Raw genomic sequence first — 18,240 nt, 5'->3', positions numbered from 1 at the left:
CTGGATTTGTCGCTAGTCGTTTTTAATAAAGAAAATGCCGCTATAAGGATTAGGAAAGTCTCCGGTTCAACTCAGAACAGAATGAAAATGCTCCCAGTGCGCATGTTTACACCCAGAGATTCGCTCATTTCGCTGTCAATCAAAAAGGGACTCCGCCTCAGACAGATCATCCAATCATCATGCAGAAGCCAGGTCATGTTTGTAAATGAGAACTGGTTCTCAAACATTTTACCTGGTAAAATAAAGGTTAAAAAAAAAAAAAAAAAAAAAAAAAAGAAGCTGAGGCCAGCCCACTGCTCCATAGACCCCCAGAGACGCTGAGCGTCCGATGGGCGGGACAAAGTCCAGCATTTATCCAATGACTCGTCTCCGCTTTGCTCCGCTATTGAAGTCTGTGCACTGTTTAAAGCAGCGCTGTGAAGCTGCGGGAATGAGTGAGAGGAAAGCTGCGGCGTTACCAGTGATAAGAAGCTGATTCTGAACTAAGTTCAGCGCGGTGTAGCGCATATTTAATCAGTGACATGTACACACAACAGTATATATTTAATCACTTATTTTTTTACATTTTAGGGGAAGCTGAGCTTCCCTTGCAGTCTTAGAGCAATCGCCACTGATATTTATACAACCCCTGGCAAAAAGTATGGAATCACCAGTCTTGGATGAGCACTCCTTCAGACATTTCATTCTGTAAAAACAAACTCTGATCAAAAACATGATACAATAATAAGGTCATTCCAAAGTGCAACTTGTTGGCTTTCAGGAACACTCAAAGAAATGAAGAAAAAACATTGTGGAAGTCAGTGAATGTTACTTTTATTGACCAACCACAGGGAAAAAAATATGGAATCACTCAATTCTGAGGAAAAAAGTATGGAATCACTCAAATTGAAGGTAGAAAATAAGGACACACCCAGTCAATTTCCTTTCCCTAAATGGACACCTGCCTCAGATTAGATCTGCTCGTTAGTCTGCAGTTAAAAACACCTGCAGTCATGACACCTTGGAGGGCTGCTGGACGAATTAAAGTGGCAAGAACCATGGCTCCAACAAGAGAAATGTCTCTTGAAACAAAAGAGAGGATTGTGAAACTTCTTGAAGAAGGTAACTCTTCACGCATGGTTGCTAAAGATGTGGGCTGTTCACAGTCAGCTGTATCCAAGATATGGACCAAATACAAACAGCATGGAATGGTTGTTAAAGCCAAGCGTACTGGTAGACCGAGAAAGACATCAAAGCGTCAAGACAAGCAACTTAAGGCCATTTGTCTTGAAAACCGAAAAAGTACAACTAAACAGATGAAGCATAAATGGGAAGAAGCTGGAGCCAATGTATGTGATCGAACCGTAAGAAATCGCCTAAAGGAAATGGGATTTCAATACAGGAAAGCTAAAAGAAAACCATCATTGACACCTAAACATAAAAGAACAAGACTGCAGTGGGCTAAGGAGAGGCAATCATGGACTGTGGATGACTGGATGAAAGTTATCTTCAGTGATGAGTCAAGAATCTGCATTGGACAAGGTGATGATGCTGGAACTTTTGTTTGGTGCCGTTCCAGTGAGATTTATGAAGAGGCCTGCCTGAAGAAAACAACCAAATTTCCACAGTCCTTGATGATATGGGGCTGCATGTCAGGCAAAGGCACTGGGGAGATGACTGTGGTTAATTCTTCTATCAATGCACAAGTTTACATTGACATTTTGGACAGTTTTCTCATCCCTTCAATTGAACAGATGTTTGGAGATAATGAAATAATTTTCCAAGATGACAATGCATCGTGCCATAGGGCAAAAACAGTGAAGGCATTCCTTGGAGAAAGACACATTCAGTCGATGTCATGGCCTGCAAATAGTCCAGATCTCAACCCAATTGAAAACCTGTGGTGGAAATTGAAAAAAATGGTCCACAAGAAGGCTCCGACCTGCAAAGCTGATCTGGCAACTGCTATCAAAGAGAGTTGGCACCAAATTGATGCAGAATACTGTTCGTCACTCATCAAGTCCATGCCTCAGAGACTGAAAGCCGTTATAAAAGCCAAAGGTGGTGCAACTAAATACTAGTGATGTATTTTGAATCATCTTTTGTTTATCTGTTTTTCATGATTCCATACTTTTTTCCTCAGAATTGAGTGATTCCATATTTTTTTCCCTGTGGTTGGTCAATAAAAGTAACATTCACTGACTTCCACAATGTTTTTTCTTCATTTCTTTGAGTGTTCCTGAAAGCCAACAAGTTGCACTTTGGAATGACCTTATTATTGTATCATGTTTTTGATCAGAGTTTGTTTTACAGAATGAAATGTCTGAAGGAGTGCTCATCCAAGACTGGTGATTCCATACTTTTTGCCAGGGGTTGTACATACACACACACACACATATATATATTCAGACTTAATGCTAAATCTGGCTGACTTCTCCGTCACCCCTGGTTCAGCAGCTAAAATCTTGGAGTTATTATAGATTCAGATCTAGCATTCGATAAACACATATCTAATGTTACTAGAACAGCTTTTCTACACCTACGTAACATCGCCAAGCTAAGAAATGCCCTATCACTGCATGACGCAGAAAAATTAGTCCATGCCTTCATTACCTCAAGGCTAGATTATTGTAATGCGCTACTGTCTGGATGTTCCTGCAGTAACTTAAATAAACTTCAACTAGTTCAAAATGCTGCAGCCAGGGTCCTTACTAAAACTAGAAAATTTGACCATATTAGTCCAGTACTATCAGCACTGCACTGGCTTCCAGTCAAATTCCACATAGACTATAAAATTCTCCTGTTAACATATAAAGCCCTACACGGACTCGCTCCTGAGTATTTACAAGACCTCATCTCCTGTTATGAACCACCGCGATTACTTAGATCTCAGGGTGCTGGTTTATTAGTAGTTCCTAAAATTCAGAGGAGCTCTGCAGGAGGAAGAGCTTTCTCTTATAAAGCGCCTCAACTCTGGAATAATCTCCCCGAATATGTTCGGGACTCAGACACAGTCTCAATCTTTAAGTCTAGACTGAAAACTTACTTGTTTAGTTTAGCTTTTGGTAATTAATGTTTTTTTCCTTTAGATAAGGCTGCAGATTCAGGGGTTCATGGACAGAGGGAATTGTGGGTAAACTGAGATGCTGGTGCTGTTGTTCTCCCACTGCACACGGTCACTCAGGTTTGTGGACGGTGGAGTGGGTGGATGCCAGTGTTTCAGGGTGCCTCCATGTCTATGTTACCTTCTGGCTCTCTGCCTTTAGTTAGGCAGTTTTATTTAGATCTGCCGGAGTCATTAGCCACACTCTGATAATGTTTTATATTCTCAGTTTTGCATAAATCCAGTCAAAACTAATTCCATCTCTCTGCTCCTCCGGGTTACTGACTGCCCACCTGTCTGACCCCCGATACTGATGGATGTTGGACCCTCAGGCTCTCGCGTCTCCTGTCCGGCCAGACTGATGGAAGTTTCTGAAGTCAGCTCTTCTCCACCACCACCACAGATCAGCTGCTCATCGTCCATCTTACTCTCCACTACAGATTACACCCAAGCCATTAGTGGTGCTGCTATACTCCTGAATATATAAAACCTATATGGATGTATAAAAGACTTTTTAAATTAATGTAAAAGCTGTTTGACCAGTGGTAGGATGGTCCCCCCTTTAATGTGAGTCTTGGTCCTCCCAGTGTTTCTTCCTCCTCCTGCAGCTCTGAGGGAGTTTTTCACTGGGGGTTCTGTATTCTGTATTTTCTATGTTTAATGTTTTGCCTGATTCTTTGTCCTGTAATCATGTTTCTGTAAAGCTGCTTTGTGCCAACACCAGTTGTAAAAAGCGCTATACAAATAAATTTGATTTGATATATATATATATATGCAAAAATTTACTGAATTACCTGTCACTTTTATCTCTGACTCAATAAAAGATATTCATATGCTTTGAAAAAAATATCTGCTCCAAGGAACAATTTTACGAAAAGTACTTCTAGTTAAGTTCTTCTATGCATATGTAAAAGGTTAAAACAATCCCTCTATATAAATAAATAAAGCACCATAATGTTAAAAGATGTCTTTTATTTCACAAGTCAGAGCAGCATTTTGACAGTTTCACAGAGAAAGTACAATAAATATCAATGTAAACATCATCAGACATGATTAGCTATGCACACACATCCTTCAAGCTGTCAACAAGCAGCAACGCAAATTTAATATAAATAAAACAAAAGTCAAACAAGGCCAGTACCCTGAAAATGTTGCAATACTTTCTCTGCAATTAATGTTTATAAAATGTATTTATGTACAGTTAAAATATGTATATAACATTTACGCATTCAAAAAACAATAACATACACAAAACATCACAAAACAAACAAATAAATAAAACTAAAATAAATAAATAAGAATGCTGTGTTTATTAGAGGGGAAAAAAAGAAACACCTTCAGTGCAAGTCATACATTACATCAGTACTGTCCCCGTGTAAATGTGTGTGTGTGTGTGTATGTGTGTGTGTGTGTGTGTGTGTGTGTGTGTGTGTGTGTGTGTATGTGTGTGTGTGTGTGTGTGTGTATGTATGTGTGTGTGTGTGTGTGTGTGTGTATGTAAAGGCCCAGCAGGAATCACTCGATATACTGGCACCACAGACGCACTGAAACCAGCACATAGTGTTCAGACCAGCAATGTAGTTACTGCACAGTCCTGATTGACATTACACTGACTGTGTAGTTAACAGCATATAAACTGTATTTTACTGTATAACTGCACATCAGCACAGCATCAGCTCTGTTCCAAGTGGGGAATGTAGTCAAATGTAGTCAAAATAAAGCAAAACACAGAAACATGAGCAAACTGGCTTCTTCACCTGTGTGTGATACGCTCAGTTCCCTCAGCCCGGACTCTAACTGTGCCCAGTCCAGATGGCAGATAACCTCATAGTCCAGTCTGGACTAACTGCCTGCTAATTATTTAATTACTGCTATAAATGAATGAATGCTTAATTTGTGCAGGTCCAATTAGTGCATTAATAATACAGAAACTCTCACTGAGAGTGAACAGAAACACAAAGACAGTCAGAAAGAAACACAGAAGGAAAGAATGTAATAAAAACACAGTAATATTTCCTGCTCTGTAGCTCCTACCACGTCAGCACACTGTGTGAATAAGTGGCTTTACACAGATCACGGTGCGCTCCAGAATTCATCACACGTCCATCTGTCTTCAGTATAACACTTCTGAGAGAGCTTATTAATGCAGATACCCGTAATCCCACACTGAAGCTCTACACGTCGTAATCAGGAACAGCTGAGTAACTGATTCCTCCAGCAGAGGGGGGAGAGGAATGCAGCGGGAAGAGCCAACACAGCACTGATCCTGAAACACAGCAGAGATTTAGCAAAACAGCTATTCTTAGCTGCCAGTTTATTAGGTACAGTGTAGTGAATCCTCTAGCCCCTGTGCTGAGGAAGCTCCAGCAACCCCTTTAAAACAAATTCACCTTTTCTGCACTATCCTACCTCTCCACAAACTAAAGATCCGAGCTGTAGAGGATTAGGATAATAACATTAGCTTTAACTTGATGGCTAATTTAGCTTTAGCATCTGTTTCTCTACCAAAAGACTTTTCTTTCTTTGTGGTAATTTTACTCACATGTAACTTCAGTAGCACTGCTGAGTAAATTTAAAACTAAAATTGCACTGCTTAGGGAAAATAATGATTAAAATAGCAATACTTAGCGAACTATATGACAAAAATGCTGAGGTAATACTATGATTAGAATAGCACTACTGAGGGACATTTGTGACTAAAACTGCACTGTTGAGGTAGCTAGCTAGTTAAATGTGTCTAGAACAGAACTGCTAAAATAAATGTAATTAGAATAGCCCTGCTCAAGTTAGGGATGCCACTCGTTCTGTAAAATATGGAATAATCATTTATTTGGCAGTTAAATGTTTAATATGATTTGCAATTTGTTCTTCATATATGTCTATTACACACATCTACAATAAATCTAAAAATAATGATCAGTAATGATTTAATACTTGGTCAGTGCATGGGGAATAGTTTATCTTTAGTTTGACCGACTGTTTGGCATGTTGAGTTTTTAAAGTTTAATAAATGATCATTTATTCAACATTCAGTAGTATTAGCCAATATAAATATTATAAATGCAAATTTAAACAACAAATCATACTTGGATGGATTAACGGTTTATAAATACATTTGTTAATTTTATTTAATATATATGTATACATTTCCTATATTAAAATGTTTGTAGAGATTACTGTGTATTTTATGTCAAAATGTTTACTTTTGTTTAATTTTGTTTCTGAAAAAAATAAAATAAATAAATAATCCATACATGCCTATTCTTATGTCTTTAAATATGTCCCCAGTTGTGAATAAAAACACACACAATGCTCAAACAATCACCGAACTTACCTCGTCCAAACACTTCACGCAGCAGTGCGATTTTGGGCTTTCGTGTGTGTGTGGTGTGGGTCAGCTGGCCGCTGTTTGGTCTGTCCTTCATGAGTCTGTTTTTCATTTGCTCGATCGGGGTCTCGTCCGTTATAATAGACACGAGCTGAAGCAGAGAGAAGACGCCATTTACAGTCAAATTTCAGCTTTAAATAGCTATTACAGGATTATACTAAAGCATGATACATACCTGATCATAAAATATCACCAAGACGAAAACGCCAAACAGAATGGACTCCACCAACAGAATGATGTAGTGCGCACTGGATACAAAACAGGCAGGAGATAAACATGGTGAAACACTGAATACGTTTACATAAACGCTTATAATCGGATTACTGCAGTTATCTGATTATTTATTCATTCAGTGTGAGGTGGACTCCGGCCCACCTCTGTTCACCCCCAGCATCCTGAAATACAGAGCTTTTAGCAGATGCTCCCAACAGGCTTATAGTGCTAGTGACAGGGGTGTAGTGTTGCCCATGCAAAGAAATCCCTGCATGTTCTAAATTTCAGGGCCTCAGAATTCTACACATGAAGTGTGAAGAATATTTGAGTTAGTTAATGGTTTCTTTTCATGTTATTAGTGATTTCTTTTCATGGGCACTGCTATGCCCCTTTCACTGCTGTAAACGCTGTAACTCAGAATGCTGGGGTGAATGAAGGTGGGCTATTTAACAAAAGTTTTACTAGTCTATGCATGAAAACAAATCATGATTCTGTAAATAAATGGGCAGGGTTTATAACAGCACCCACTAGACAGCGACAAAACACTTTTAAAATCAACTGAAACTTAAGGATTTATATAATCTCAAATCATCTGGCTCATGTACGTTTATATTTTAGCTCGAAGTTTTAAAAATAAATGTTTGGGCTCCGAGTGGTCCAGCGGACTAAGGCCCTGCCCTTATGTTTGGGAGATTGATGGTTCGAATTCCATTAATGTAGCCTGCCATCAGCTGCCAGAGCCCCGAAAGAGCACAACAAGTCCTTGCTGGGTGGCTAGATGGAGCTCTTTCCCCTCATCACTCCAAAGGATGATATCGATCAGTGAGCTGATGTATTGAGTCGCTGTGTTTCCTCCGAGCGCACTGTGATGTTACTCAGCAATACAGCATCAGCAGCAGTTGGAAAAGAGGCGGAGTCTGACTTCACATGTATCGGAGGAGGCGTGTGTTAGTCTTCACCCTCCTGGTGTGTTGGAGCTTCACTAGTGATAGGGTGAGTCCTAATGAGTGGGTTGGGTATTTGGCCGTGTAAATTGAGGAGAAAATGTGATTTAAATATATATATATATATATATATATATATTTAAATATATATAAGGAAAAGGCATCAAATAAATCAATGCACAATTAATATTACATTCTATATATCACAACTATCTGTGATGTGTCTATTCCTATTACAGAAAACATATACCCTGAAGAGTACTGTCTGAGATTATGCTGTGAATGTGTGATTAAACAGCTGTAGATTACATCCTGGATATAAACACGTGTGTGTAGGCTTGTGTAACAATAAAACAGACATAAATTTAAACAATCGAATACGAAAAAAAATGATATGGTTACAAATATTAATGCAGGTTCACTGTTCATGCTTACACAATCAGATGCTTGCTAGGAGATTCTTCTCCTTCTTTTTCTCCATCCCCTTCTCTTTCACTTCGTATCCTCCACACCCATGCAGACACCACGAGAGCCATGGAGTACAGACTGGCCATGCCTTAAGTGTGGGAGAAAAGGACAATATGGGTATAACTAAATGTTTGAGAACATAAGAAAATACTTTATTGGAGTTAAGACACACATGCACTGTTCCTATTAAATTGATTAATTCCTTTGTGGTTCTGTGATTACAGACTGTAGTCCATCTGTTTCTCTGCACTTTATTATCCTCCTCCTTTCACTCTGTTTTATTGGGTGGAGGGTTATTCTCCTATCTAGCTGCTCCACCTTGTAGATAAGGTAAAGGCAGAGACAGAAGCTCTGAATCTGTTGCTGCACAGTTTACAGTGTTGATTATTCTCTAGTCCTGCCCGTAGCACGCTGTTAGAGGACTATTCTCAGTCCAGCAGTGACACTCATGGGGTATTCTTATTTTTCAAACGCATGCAAACACAGTGATGTTCACTAAAAAGCACCAAGATTCTTATTATCCTGAATGGAACCATTTCCAGAGCCAGAGTTCTTTTGGTTGAAAAAAGACTCTGCTGTGTTTAAAAACTCCAGCAGCACTGCTGTGTCTGATCCCATACCAGCGCAACACTAACACTTTATATACCAACATACCGGTGTCACTGCAATGCTGAGAATAACCCATATAATAGCTGCTCTGTGGTGGGCTCTCCTGTGGGGGTCCTGGAAGTGCCTAGTGTTGTCTAGTTAGCGGCTTCAATTCAATTCAATTCCACTGGTAATGCGATATCAACAGTAGGGTGCACAACACTGTTCCAGTGGCGCTGAGGACCAGTTTTTCCACTTGTAAATTGCTAGAATAGGACCAGGAAATGCCTGAGTGATGTTGTCTAGTCAGCGGCTGCTGCTGAATGTGCCCGGTCAACAGAGGGCACAAACCCATCACCCACCACAGATCAGCTGCCCATCGCCCAGTTATTAACACCTGCATCCGACTAGTTCCTCACTCTCCACTGCAGATTACATCCAAGTTTATATGAACTCTGACTGCTTCCACTGCTGGTGTTGCTATATATCTGAATATATTGGACTAACATATACGATCTGTGGGAATGCAGCTATATCGTATCGCTTGCATCAATATCTGCATTTTTAAATATCGAGCTATATCAGCCACCCTAATTATTACATCAGGGTACTACTTTTTTTTCCTGTCCAGTATCATTTATTTTACTTTAATCCTGGATATATGGAGATATTTGGAGTGAAATATTATTATTATTTTCATGACATTCTGGATCACTGACTTCTGTTACAAATCTGATAAAATTCTTATATATTTTAATATCTCAGTTAGGGCTGTACCATATCATGTTGTATGCAATAAAAAAAAATCATAATTCCCTTTTTTTAATTCAGTGTTTTGTCATATCGCCAAAAGTATCGTTATCGCGGGAATACCATATCGCCCACCTCTACTGAACAGTAAGCATCACTCTATTACACACAAAGCAAACAGTTCAGATAGATGTCAGATAAGGGTCACATTATAAACAATGTGTGAACAGTTTTAAATAAATATCAGATTTGGTCAGATTTAGTTACCTGCTGTGTGAACGCAGCCGTGTATCCTACTTAATTTATCCCAGACCAATTACTATTAGTTTTAATATCATTTTATTTTCAGTGAAACTAAAAGGGGTCACAAGCTCTCCACACTCACCAGTATAGAAGAGAAACTGGATGAAGTATTTCTGGTTCAGCTCCCCAACACAGTTGTTGATCCTACAAAGTACACAGAGACACACACAGACACAGAGACACACAGAGACACACAGAGACACACAGAGACACACAGAGACACACATTCACACATTCACACAGAGACACAGACACACAGAGACACACAGACACACAGAGACACACAGAGACACACAGACACACATTCACACAGAGACACAGACACACACAGACACACAGAGACACACATTCACACACAGACACACACAGACACAGAGACACACAGACACACATTCACACAGAGACACAGACACACACAGACACACAGACACAGAGACACACACAGACACAGAGACACACAGACACACAGAGACACACAGACACACAGAGACACACAGAGACACACAGACACACAGAGACACACAGACACACATTCACACATTCACACAGAGACACAGACACACACAGACACAGACACACATTCACACAGAGACACAGACACACACAGACACAGAGACACACATTCACACAGAGACACACATTCACACAGAGACACAGAGACACAGAGACATTAAACAGAAAAGAGGAAAAGATTAATAAATAAAAAGTTACAGGAGATATTCAGGAATGGATAAAAATCCTGGACACCTGGACACATACCTCAGTATAGCCAGTATTCATACTGTGAACGTTTACTGTCTACTGAAATTTAGCTTCTTTCCCTTTTTTTATCCCAGCAGATGTGTGCTGATTGAAAATCTACTGCAATATGACTTTAAATAAATTAATAATTGTTTCTCATGAGTTGTTTTTATTTTTTTTATTTTTTGTATTATTATATATACACTGGAATGTGTTTTTTTTTTTTTTCATTTCATTTTGGGCAATTCATTTTGGCATCTCTAAAATAATGCTTGGACCCTGAGGGATGGTTTTGTTCAGATATCTAACCTTGATTATCTTAAAGGAAATAAATTCCAAACTTCACGCAACAGAACAAATACTGCAGGTAACATTTGATTGTATACAGTTGCAGCAGCTGCACTCTCTCTAGAACTCAGCTCGGACCCTCCCCCTCACTGTCAGTTTAGACAACCTTCAATAAATCTACTTCCTACACCTGGTAGGAGAGGCTCCTGGCCCAGCAGAGCAGGCAGGTGATTCTAGATGAGACTGAATGGAGGAGACTGACCATGGGCAGTGATGGTCCATGCGTCTGATGCAGCGCTGACACACCCGGCAGTGATGTGCACGGGGGGGTCGATATGTTTCACAGCGACTGCAGACGGTCCAGCCCTCGCAGCCCTGCTAACACAGAAAATCAGCTGAAGATTAAAACATAAACTCATCAAATACAAACACTCAGAACAAACAGCACAACCAAACTGACTCAGTCGATTTCTGACAATCAGCTTGTTGTAACGCCGCTTCAGAAGAGTCAATGTGGCGTGAGGAAAGGCCCTAAATCAGGGGGATTTCATTAGAATTCAGTTCGGTCCAGTTAGAGAAAAATACACCAGGCCGAGGTCCGGACCGTCACCATTTTTAACTTATGATTCAGTATTATATCCTGTTTACTGAAGAAGCCTATAGTACTTCTGTCAGTGTTTTATTTCATCAACAACTGAAAGACAAAACAAATTACACATACTAGTATATTTCAACAATATGTATTGTTTTAAATAGACCTGTCACAATAATTACATTATCAACCATCATAAAATAAATAGAAACACCCTGAACTTATTGAGTCCATTAATGTGAATCTGTATGTTAACTTTGTTTAAAAATGCTTCTTTATTCTATTTGATTTTATTTATATTAGATTTAGGCCTGCCTGTCATGATAATTACATGAATAACAAATCATACAATATATGAAGAAATGTTTGCTGAACTTGGCCAAAATATCTGCTTTTTTTTTTTTAAACAGCTTTTTTTTTTTTTTTTTATATTATTACTGTATCAGACTTTATTATGTTGTGGGTAAAACTGATGGGGGGAGTTGCCAATGCTTTTTGTCCCCTGGGGGCTGCCATAGTTTTGAGGTAGGGTTGTTTTGGGAGGTTTTATTTCTTGCTGAGTTGTTCTGATCAGGTGGAGTAAACTGGGCTATTTTTTACTCTTGTCTCAGTTGTTTCTCTTTAATTCCTCCAAGTAACACCGCAAGGTTACATCACTGTTAATATGTTTTATAACTGTAGTATTAACTGCGCACCATCTGTATTAGCTTTTCTCTCTTTATTCTCCCACTCCTCACTGCCTGGTTCGCCTGTGTGGCTCCACACTCTCTCATCTGCACAAATCTGATTGGCTGAGGAGAGCATTTGGTGATCTTACAGCACACGTGATTGGTCAATAAGTTTAAACCACGTAAACCATAAAGACAATAAACGTTCCGCTGCTTTAAATGAACACGGTCAGAATTAAGTCCGGATTGGACAACGTCTGGACCTGGACCACGGTCTGCCTATTAGTGTCCTCTGACATAAATGAAATAACTGTGGTTGGTGGATCGCCATGTCAGTCAACGGGGGAGCCTCAAAAGTGGCGATGGTAATCAGAGAAACTGAACCACTCACTGGCTAATGGCAGAACTGATTACAATAACTTCCAATAGTGCATTTCTTCAATATTCTTCACTGTAGCTTTATCCTGTTCTTTTCATTAGCGCCACCATGTGGAGTAATGAAGCAGTAACTTTAAGTCTAGATTGTGTGGACGTGAGTCTTAGGGAGTTTGGGGCGCACATGTTTATTAAAAATATTGATATTTGATGGCAAATATTGATAATGTATTGGAAATAAAAACAATATCAATATTTTGTCCCTTCCCTATTTAGTGTGTAAACCAACTTTATACCTATGATAAACTTTCTAACTTTTATAATCTATGCAATTATTCTTTTGTCCATTTTTTACAGACTAAAAGGAAGATTTACAAAAGCACACGGGTGTGGGTTTTTGAAAACATGTCTGTAATAATTTCTGAACAAACACAAAAAGCCTTGTGGAGAAGTGGAAAGCTTTTAAAGGAATGTCTGTGAAGAAAACAAATAACCGATGAGCATTATTGATCATGACTGATACCCCAGTTGCAGTCGAGCATTGAAGATAGAAGGTTCACTTATTTAGTTTAGCAGAGATGAGAGATGCTGATATTGCTAACAAACATTTAAATTAGACAGCAAACTCATCTTCATTTATTTCATGCAAACATGCTGAGTTTTTTAAGATATCTCTTATTTTAATCTAAAAAAAAACCTTCTCCAGCACGGTAGTCATTTTAAGTGACTCTCCTAAAGCTGCTTTCCTTTTAAACATGAATGTTAGAATTTCTCAGTCTTAGATAGGAAATTCAGACAGGAGAGCATCACCAACTCAAAGTCCAGAATCCAAGATGGCTGCACTGTACAGTAAGAGCAGTAGTATTATACAGTTTACTAGTGCTTACATCTATTAGCACTTCTATCAGTGGAAATGTTTCCTTGGTGTGGAGGAGTGAAATAACGTTGAACACAATGTGGGTAATGCTGGGATCTCTAGCAATGCCAACCTGAAACAATGCTAACAATGATAGCATGTAAAGGAAATGCAGAATTATTTGAGCCTAAATGTTTAAATAAAGACTGTGCAAGCTTTTATTCTTTATTTTCAGTATCTTATTGATGCTGAAGCAAAAAAAATGGAAAAGGATTTTGGAGTTTACCAAGATGAGGTGTGTCTAAATGCAGCATGTTTTAGCAACATTAATTTCACATATCCAGCTTAAAACTAATGAAACCAAAGAGAAGTTTTAGAAGATCAACTGTATCTTTCTGCAAGTAATCAGTTTCTGTACATTTTTATTAAAGGTTCAATATAAAGCATTCTGAGGTAAGTTTAACTCTTTAAATTCTCTCCTGCAAATAATATACAAAATGATAATTACACAAACAATACAGACAAGATTAAATCAACAGGTGGGCACACAGCACAGTTCAGAGTGGACTCACCCTGTCATTCATACGGTTGGACTGAGACCTCAGGTCTGAGAAATCAATAGCTGTCTCAGGAAGAGGAACCATACCTGCAGAACATACAATGCTGATGCTTTTTATCTGTGATTTTACTCTTCATTTCTTTAATCTTCTCTGTTTTTAATCAGAATTTTCAGAAGAACTATTATGTTGTTCATCGTTGGACAGACAGACGCTCTTTCCCAACATTTCCTACAGTTAGATCTGCTGATGTTAGAGGAAATGCTGAGGTAAACTGGAATCTGGGTATAACATATTACCATACTGAACAGCAGAGAGCTTTTTACCCAACATCAGAAACTAAGCACTGTTTGATCTGTGTGCTCATGAGAATTCTTAGTGATAACTTTCTTTTCTGATAACTTTTAAAAATTTCAGAATTAAGTATTTTTTGCACTAAAAGCTGCACTTTTAAAATCCTTTACTTTTTCCAAAAATCATCAGTGCTCCTTATAATCCGGTGCTCCTTATGTATGAATTCTATCAGTCAGGTATTAAGGAGCAGTAAAGACACTCCACTGAAGTACAGAGTTATACAGGAGATTCAGTTTAGTTCTCCAGCACAGAGACTGGATTATTGAAAAATACTATTGTGTACAGTGCATCCGCAAAGTATTCACAGCACTTCACTTTTTCCACATTTTGTTACGATACAGCCTTATTCCAAATTGTTTTAAATGAATCTATTTCCTCAGAATTCTACACAAAATACCCCATTAGGACCATGTGAAAAAAGTTTTCTTGAGTTTTGAAAATGTATTAAAAATAAAAAATTAGGAAATCACATTTATGTAAGTATTCACAGCCTTCGCCATGAAGCTCAAAATTGAGCTCAGGTGCATCCTGTTTCCACTGATCATCCTTTCTATAGCTTCAATGGAGTCCACCTGTGGTAAATGCAGCTGATTGGACATGGTTTGGAAAGGCACACACCTGTCAATATAAGGTCCCACAGTTGAATGTATGTCAGAGCGCAAACACCAAGCATGAAGACAAAGGAATTGTCTCGAGGCACAAATCTGGGGAAGGATACAGAAAAATCTCTGCTGCTTTGAAGATCCCAATGAGCACCACCAGGACTCTTCCTAGAGCCGGCCGTCCGTCTAAACTGAGCAATCGGGGGGGAAGGGCCTCGGTCAGGGAGGTGACCAAGAACCCGATGGTCACTCTGTCAGAGCTCCAGCGTTCCTCCATGGAGAGAGGAGAACCTTCTCTGCAGAAATCCACCAATCAGGCCTGTACGGCAGAGTGGCCAGGCCAAAGCCACTCCTCAGTAAAAGGCACAAGACAGCCCGTCTAGAATTTACCAAAAGGCACCTGAAGGACTCTCAGACCATGAGAAACTAAATTTTCTGGTCTATTGAGGCAAAGATTGAACTCTGTGGTGTGAACGCCAGGCGTCATGTTTGGAGGAAACCAGGCACTGCTCATCACGAGGCCAATACCATCCCTACAGTAAAGCATGGTGGAGGCAGCATCATGCTATGGGGATGTTTTTCAGCAGCAGGAAGTGGCAGACTGGTCAGGATAGAGGGAAAGATGAATGCAGCTGTACAGAGACATCCTGGAGGAAAACCTGCTCCAGAGAGCTCCTGACCTCAGACTGGGGCCACGGTTCATTTTTCAGCAGGAAAACGATCCAAAGCCACAGCCAAGATCTCACAGGAGTGGCTTCAGGACCGCTCTGTGAATGTCCTGCAGTGGCCCAGCCAGAGCCCAGACCTGAATCTGATTGAACATCTCTGGAGAGATCTGAAAATGGCTGTGCACAGACGTCTCCCATCCAACCTGATGGAGCTTCAGAGGTACTGCAAAGAAGAATGGGCTAAACTGCCTAAAGAGAGGAGTAACAAGCTCGAGGCATCATATTCAAAAAGACTTGAGGCTGTAGTTGCTGCCAAAGGTGCTTCTACAAAGTATTAAGGCTGTGAATACTTACGTAAATGTGATTTCTTTGTTATTTCATTTTAATACATTTTCAAAACTCTCAAGAAAACTTTTTTCACATGGTCATAATGGGGTATTTTGGGTAGAATTTTGAGGAAATAGATTAATATAATACAATTTGGAATAAGGCTGTAACGTGACAAAATGTGGAAAAAGTGAAGCGCTGTGAATACTTTCTGGATGCACTGTATATTGTGTATATTGTGTATTGCTGAACATTGAGATGTATTTGTTCACAGTATAATATTCAGTAAAACATAATAACATTTATCCATATCTCTAGCCCCGGTTCCCATCACCACCACAGTAACGAGCTGTAACGTTCCTCTACAGTACTTCATCTGATTGAAAAATAAACATGCTGAAAACATGCAAAGGAGTGATCTATTTCTGACAAAAGCATGGCTGATGAATAGAAGCATGAAAAACTGAGCACACCCATGCCAATCTCCACTATACAGCACGACTCTGGGGGTATTATTACAATAATACCACCGTTCTGACAGTAACGTGTGCTACACTATAACTTCAACTATTGTTTCTATGGTTTTTACGCAGTATTGCCAATATTATTGCATTATGGCTTCATGAGACACTCACCTGGGTCTGAGAACACTGCTTTTGAATGGCATGCCAGAAGCAGTAACAATATAACATTAAATACTGATCCATGAAGAGTGCACCAAACACTGCAAACAAAACAGAAAAAATGTTTAAAACAATTACGATGGATTTGAACACTCAGCAAAAAGGGTCATTTTGCTAAAAACAAAACTGAGCCCTTTCTGCCGCCCAAAAATGATTTTTAAACACTTCTTTAAAGAACCGTGTACAAGAGGGTGTCTGTGCCATTCTACCAGAAAAAAACCCTTTGCACATTCAAACGGTTCTTTGATTGGTCAAATGTAAACAAACACTTCTCGTGTTAATTTAACACTGAAAGTGTTTCATTTTGACAGTGTTAAATCAGCAATATCAGTATTGATTTAACATTGGCAATTTGTCTGTGTATACAGATCCACTCAAAAGTTTATTACCTTAACACCTTCAATGTTTTATCATTATTTTAAAATATTTTGCATTGAAGATTACTACTAACGTCTTTAAAACTGTGATGAACAATATATGTAAAAAGGGTCAAAATAATCCAGAATGTTTTATATTTTAGATTCTTTAAAGCAGACACTTGTTAAGATGATCAGTTTTGAACATCTCTGCTGGATTTTCTCAGTCAGTTTTATGAGGTAGAGTCACCTGGAATTCAGGCTTTCAGTTAACAGCTGTGCTGAACTTTAATTTATTGCCTCTTAGTGTGTTTGATAGCATCAGTTGTAGTGATAGTTATAATAGTGATAGTAAATATTATAATAGTGATTGTTATAATAGTGAGTTGTGATAGTGAATATTATGACAGTGAATATTATGATAGTGATAGTGTTGATAGTGATTTTTATAATAGTGATAGTGAATATTCTGTTAGTGATTATTATGATAGTGTTAGTGATTGTTATAATAGTGATTGTTATAACAGTGATAGTGAATATTATAATAGTGAATATAGTGGTAGTGATTATTGTGATAGTGTTAGTGATTGTTATAATAGTGATTGTTATAACAGTGATAGTGAATATAGTGATAGTGATTGTTATAACAGTGATAGTGAATATAGTGATAGTGAATATAGTGATAGTGATTGTTATAACAGTGATAGTGAATATAGTGATAGTGAATATAGTGATAGTGATTGTTATAACAGTGATAGTGAATATAGTGATGGTGAATATTATAATAGTGAATATAGTGGTAGTGATTATTGTGATAGTGTTAGTGATTGTTATAATAGTGATTGTTATAACAGTGATAGTGAATATAGTGATAGTGTTAGTGATTGTTATAGTAGTGATAGTGAATATAGTGATGGTGAATATTATAATAGTGGTAGTGATTATTATGATAGTGTTAGTGATTGTTATAATAGTGATTGTTATAACAGTGATAGTGAATATAGTGATAGTGTTAGTGATTATTATAGTAGTGATAGTGAATATAGTGATAGTGAATATAGTGATGGTGAATATTATAATAGTGAATATAGTGGTAGTGATTATTGTGATAGTGTTAGTGATTGTTATAATAGTGATTGTTATAACAGTGATAGTGAATATAGTGATAGTGATGGTGATGCTGTGGTGTGCGGTGGCGGATCTCGGGCGCCGGGTCGGACCCGCGGCTCTGAGGCTCACCTGCCGGAGTAGGCGGGGATCAGCACGTACTGAATCACCACGTAATCCGCGTAAAACACGCTGAAATAGGTCAGAATCAGGCAGATAAACCCGCACGGGTCCCGCCGGCAGCGAAACGACGCCATCTTTACCTCCCCGACTTCCGGACGACGTCACGCGGAAGCTACGGGCGTGACGTCATCCGCCGTGGTCAGACCG

At 38.8% G+C, this 18,240-nt stretch overlaps 2 protein-coding genes across 2 annotated transcripts in view; both read right to left on the bottom strand.

Annotated features, from left to right (window-relative positions):
• Positions 1-18,240, bottom strand: part of LOC125785743 (uncharacterized) — a 399,129-nt gene that overhangs the window by 256,345 nt on the left and 124,544 nt on the right. The window lies entirely within an intron of this gene.
• Positions 4,035-18,188, bottom strand: zgc:77880 (zf-DHHC domain-containing protein). The gene is made up of 9 exons (XM_049469827.1): positions 18,043-18,188; positions 16,400-16,488; positions 13,829-13,902; positions 11,028-11,140; positions 9,819-9,880; positions 8,063-8,183; positions 6,646-6,718; positions 6,417-6,561; positions 4,035-5,348 (listed from the first exon to the last, which is right to left on the bottom strand). The coding sequence occupies exons 1-9, from the start codon at positions 18,165-18,167 to the stop codon at positions 5,257-5,259; spliced, it is 894 nt and encodes a 297-aa protein (XP_049325784.1). The 5' UTR covers positions 18,168-18,188; the 3' UTR covers positions 4,035-5,256.

The sequence above is a fragment of the Astyanax mexicanus genome, chromosome 21 (assembly GCF_023375975.1).
Source record: "Astyanax mexicanus isolate ESR-SI-001 chromosome 21, AstMex3_surface, whole genome shotgun sequence".
Taxonomy (NCBI): Eukaryota; Metazoa; Chordata; class Actinopteri; order Characiformes; family Acestrorhamphidae; genus Astyanax; species Astyanax mexicanus.
This window is presented reverse-complemented; position numbering and strand designations above follow the sequence as displayed.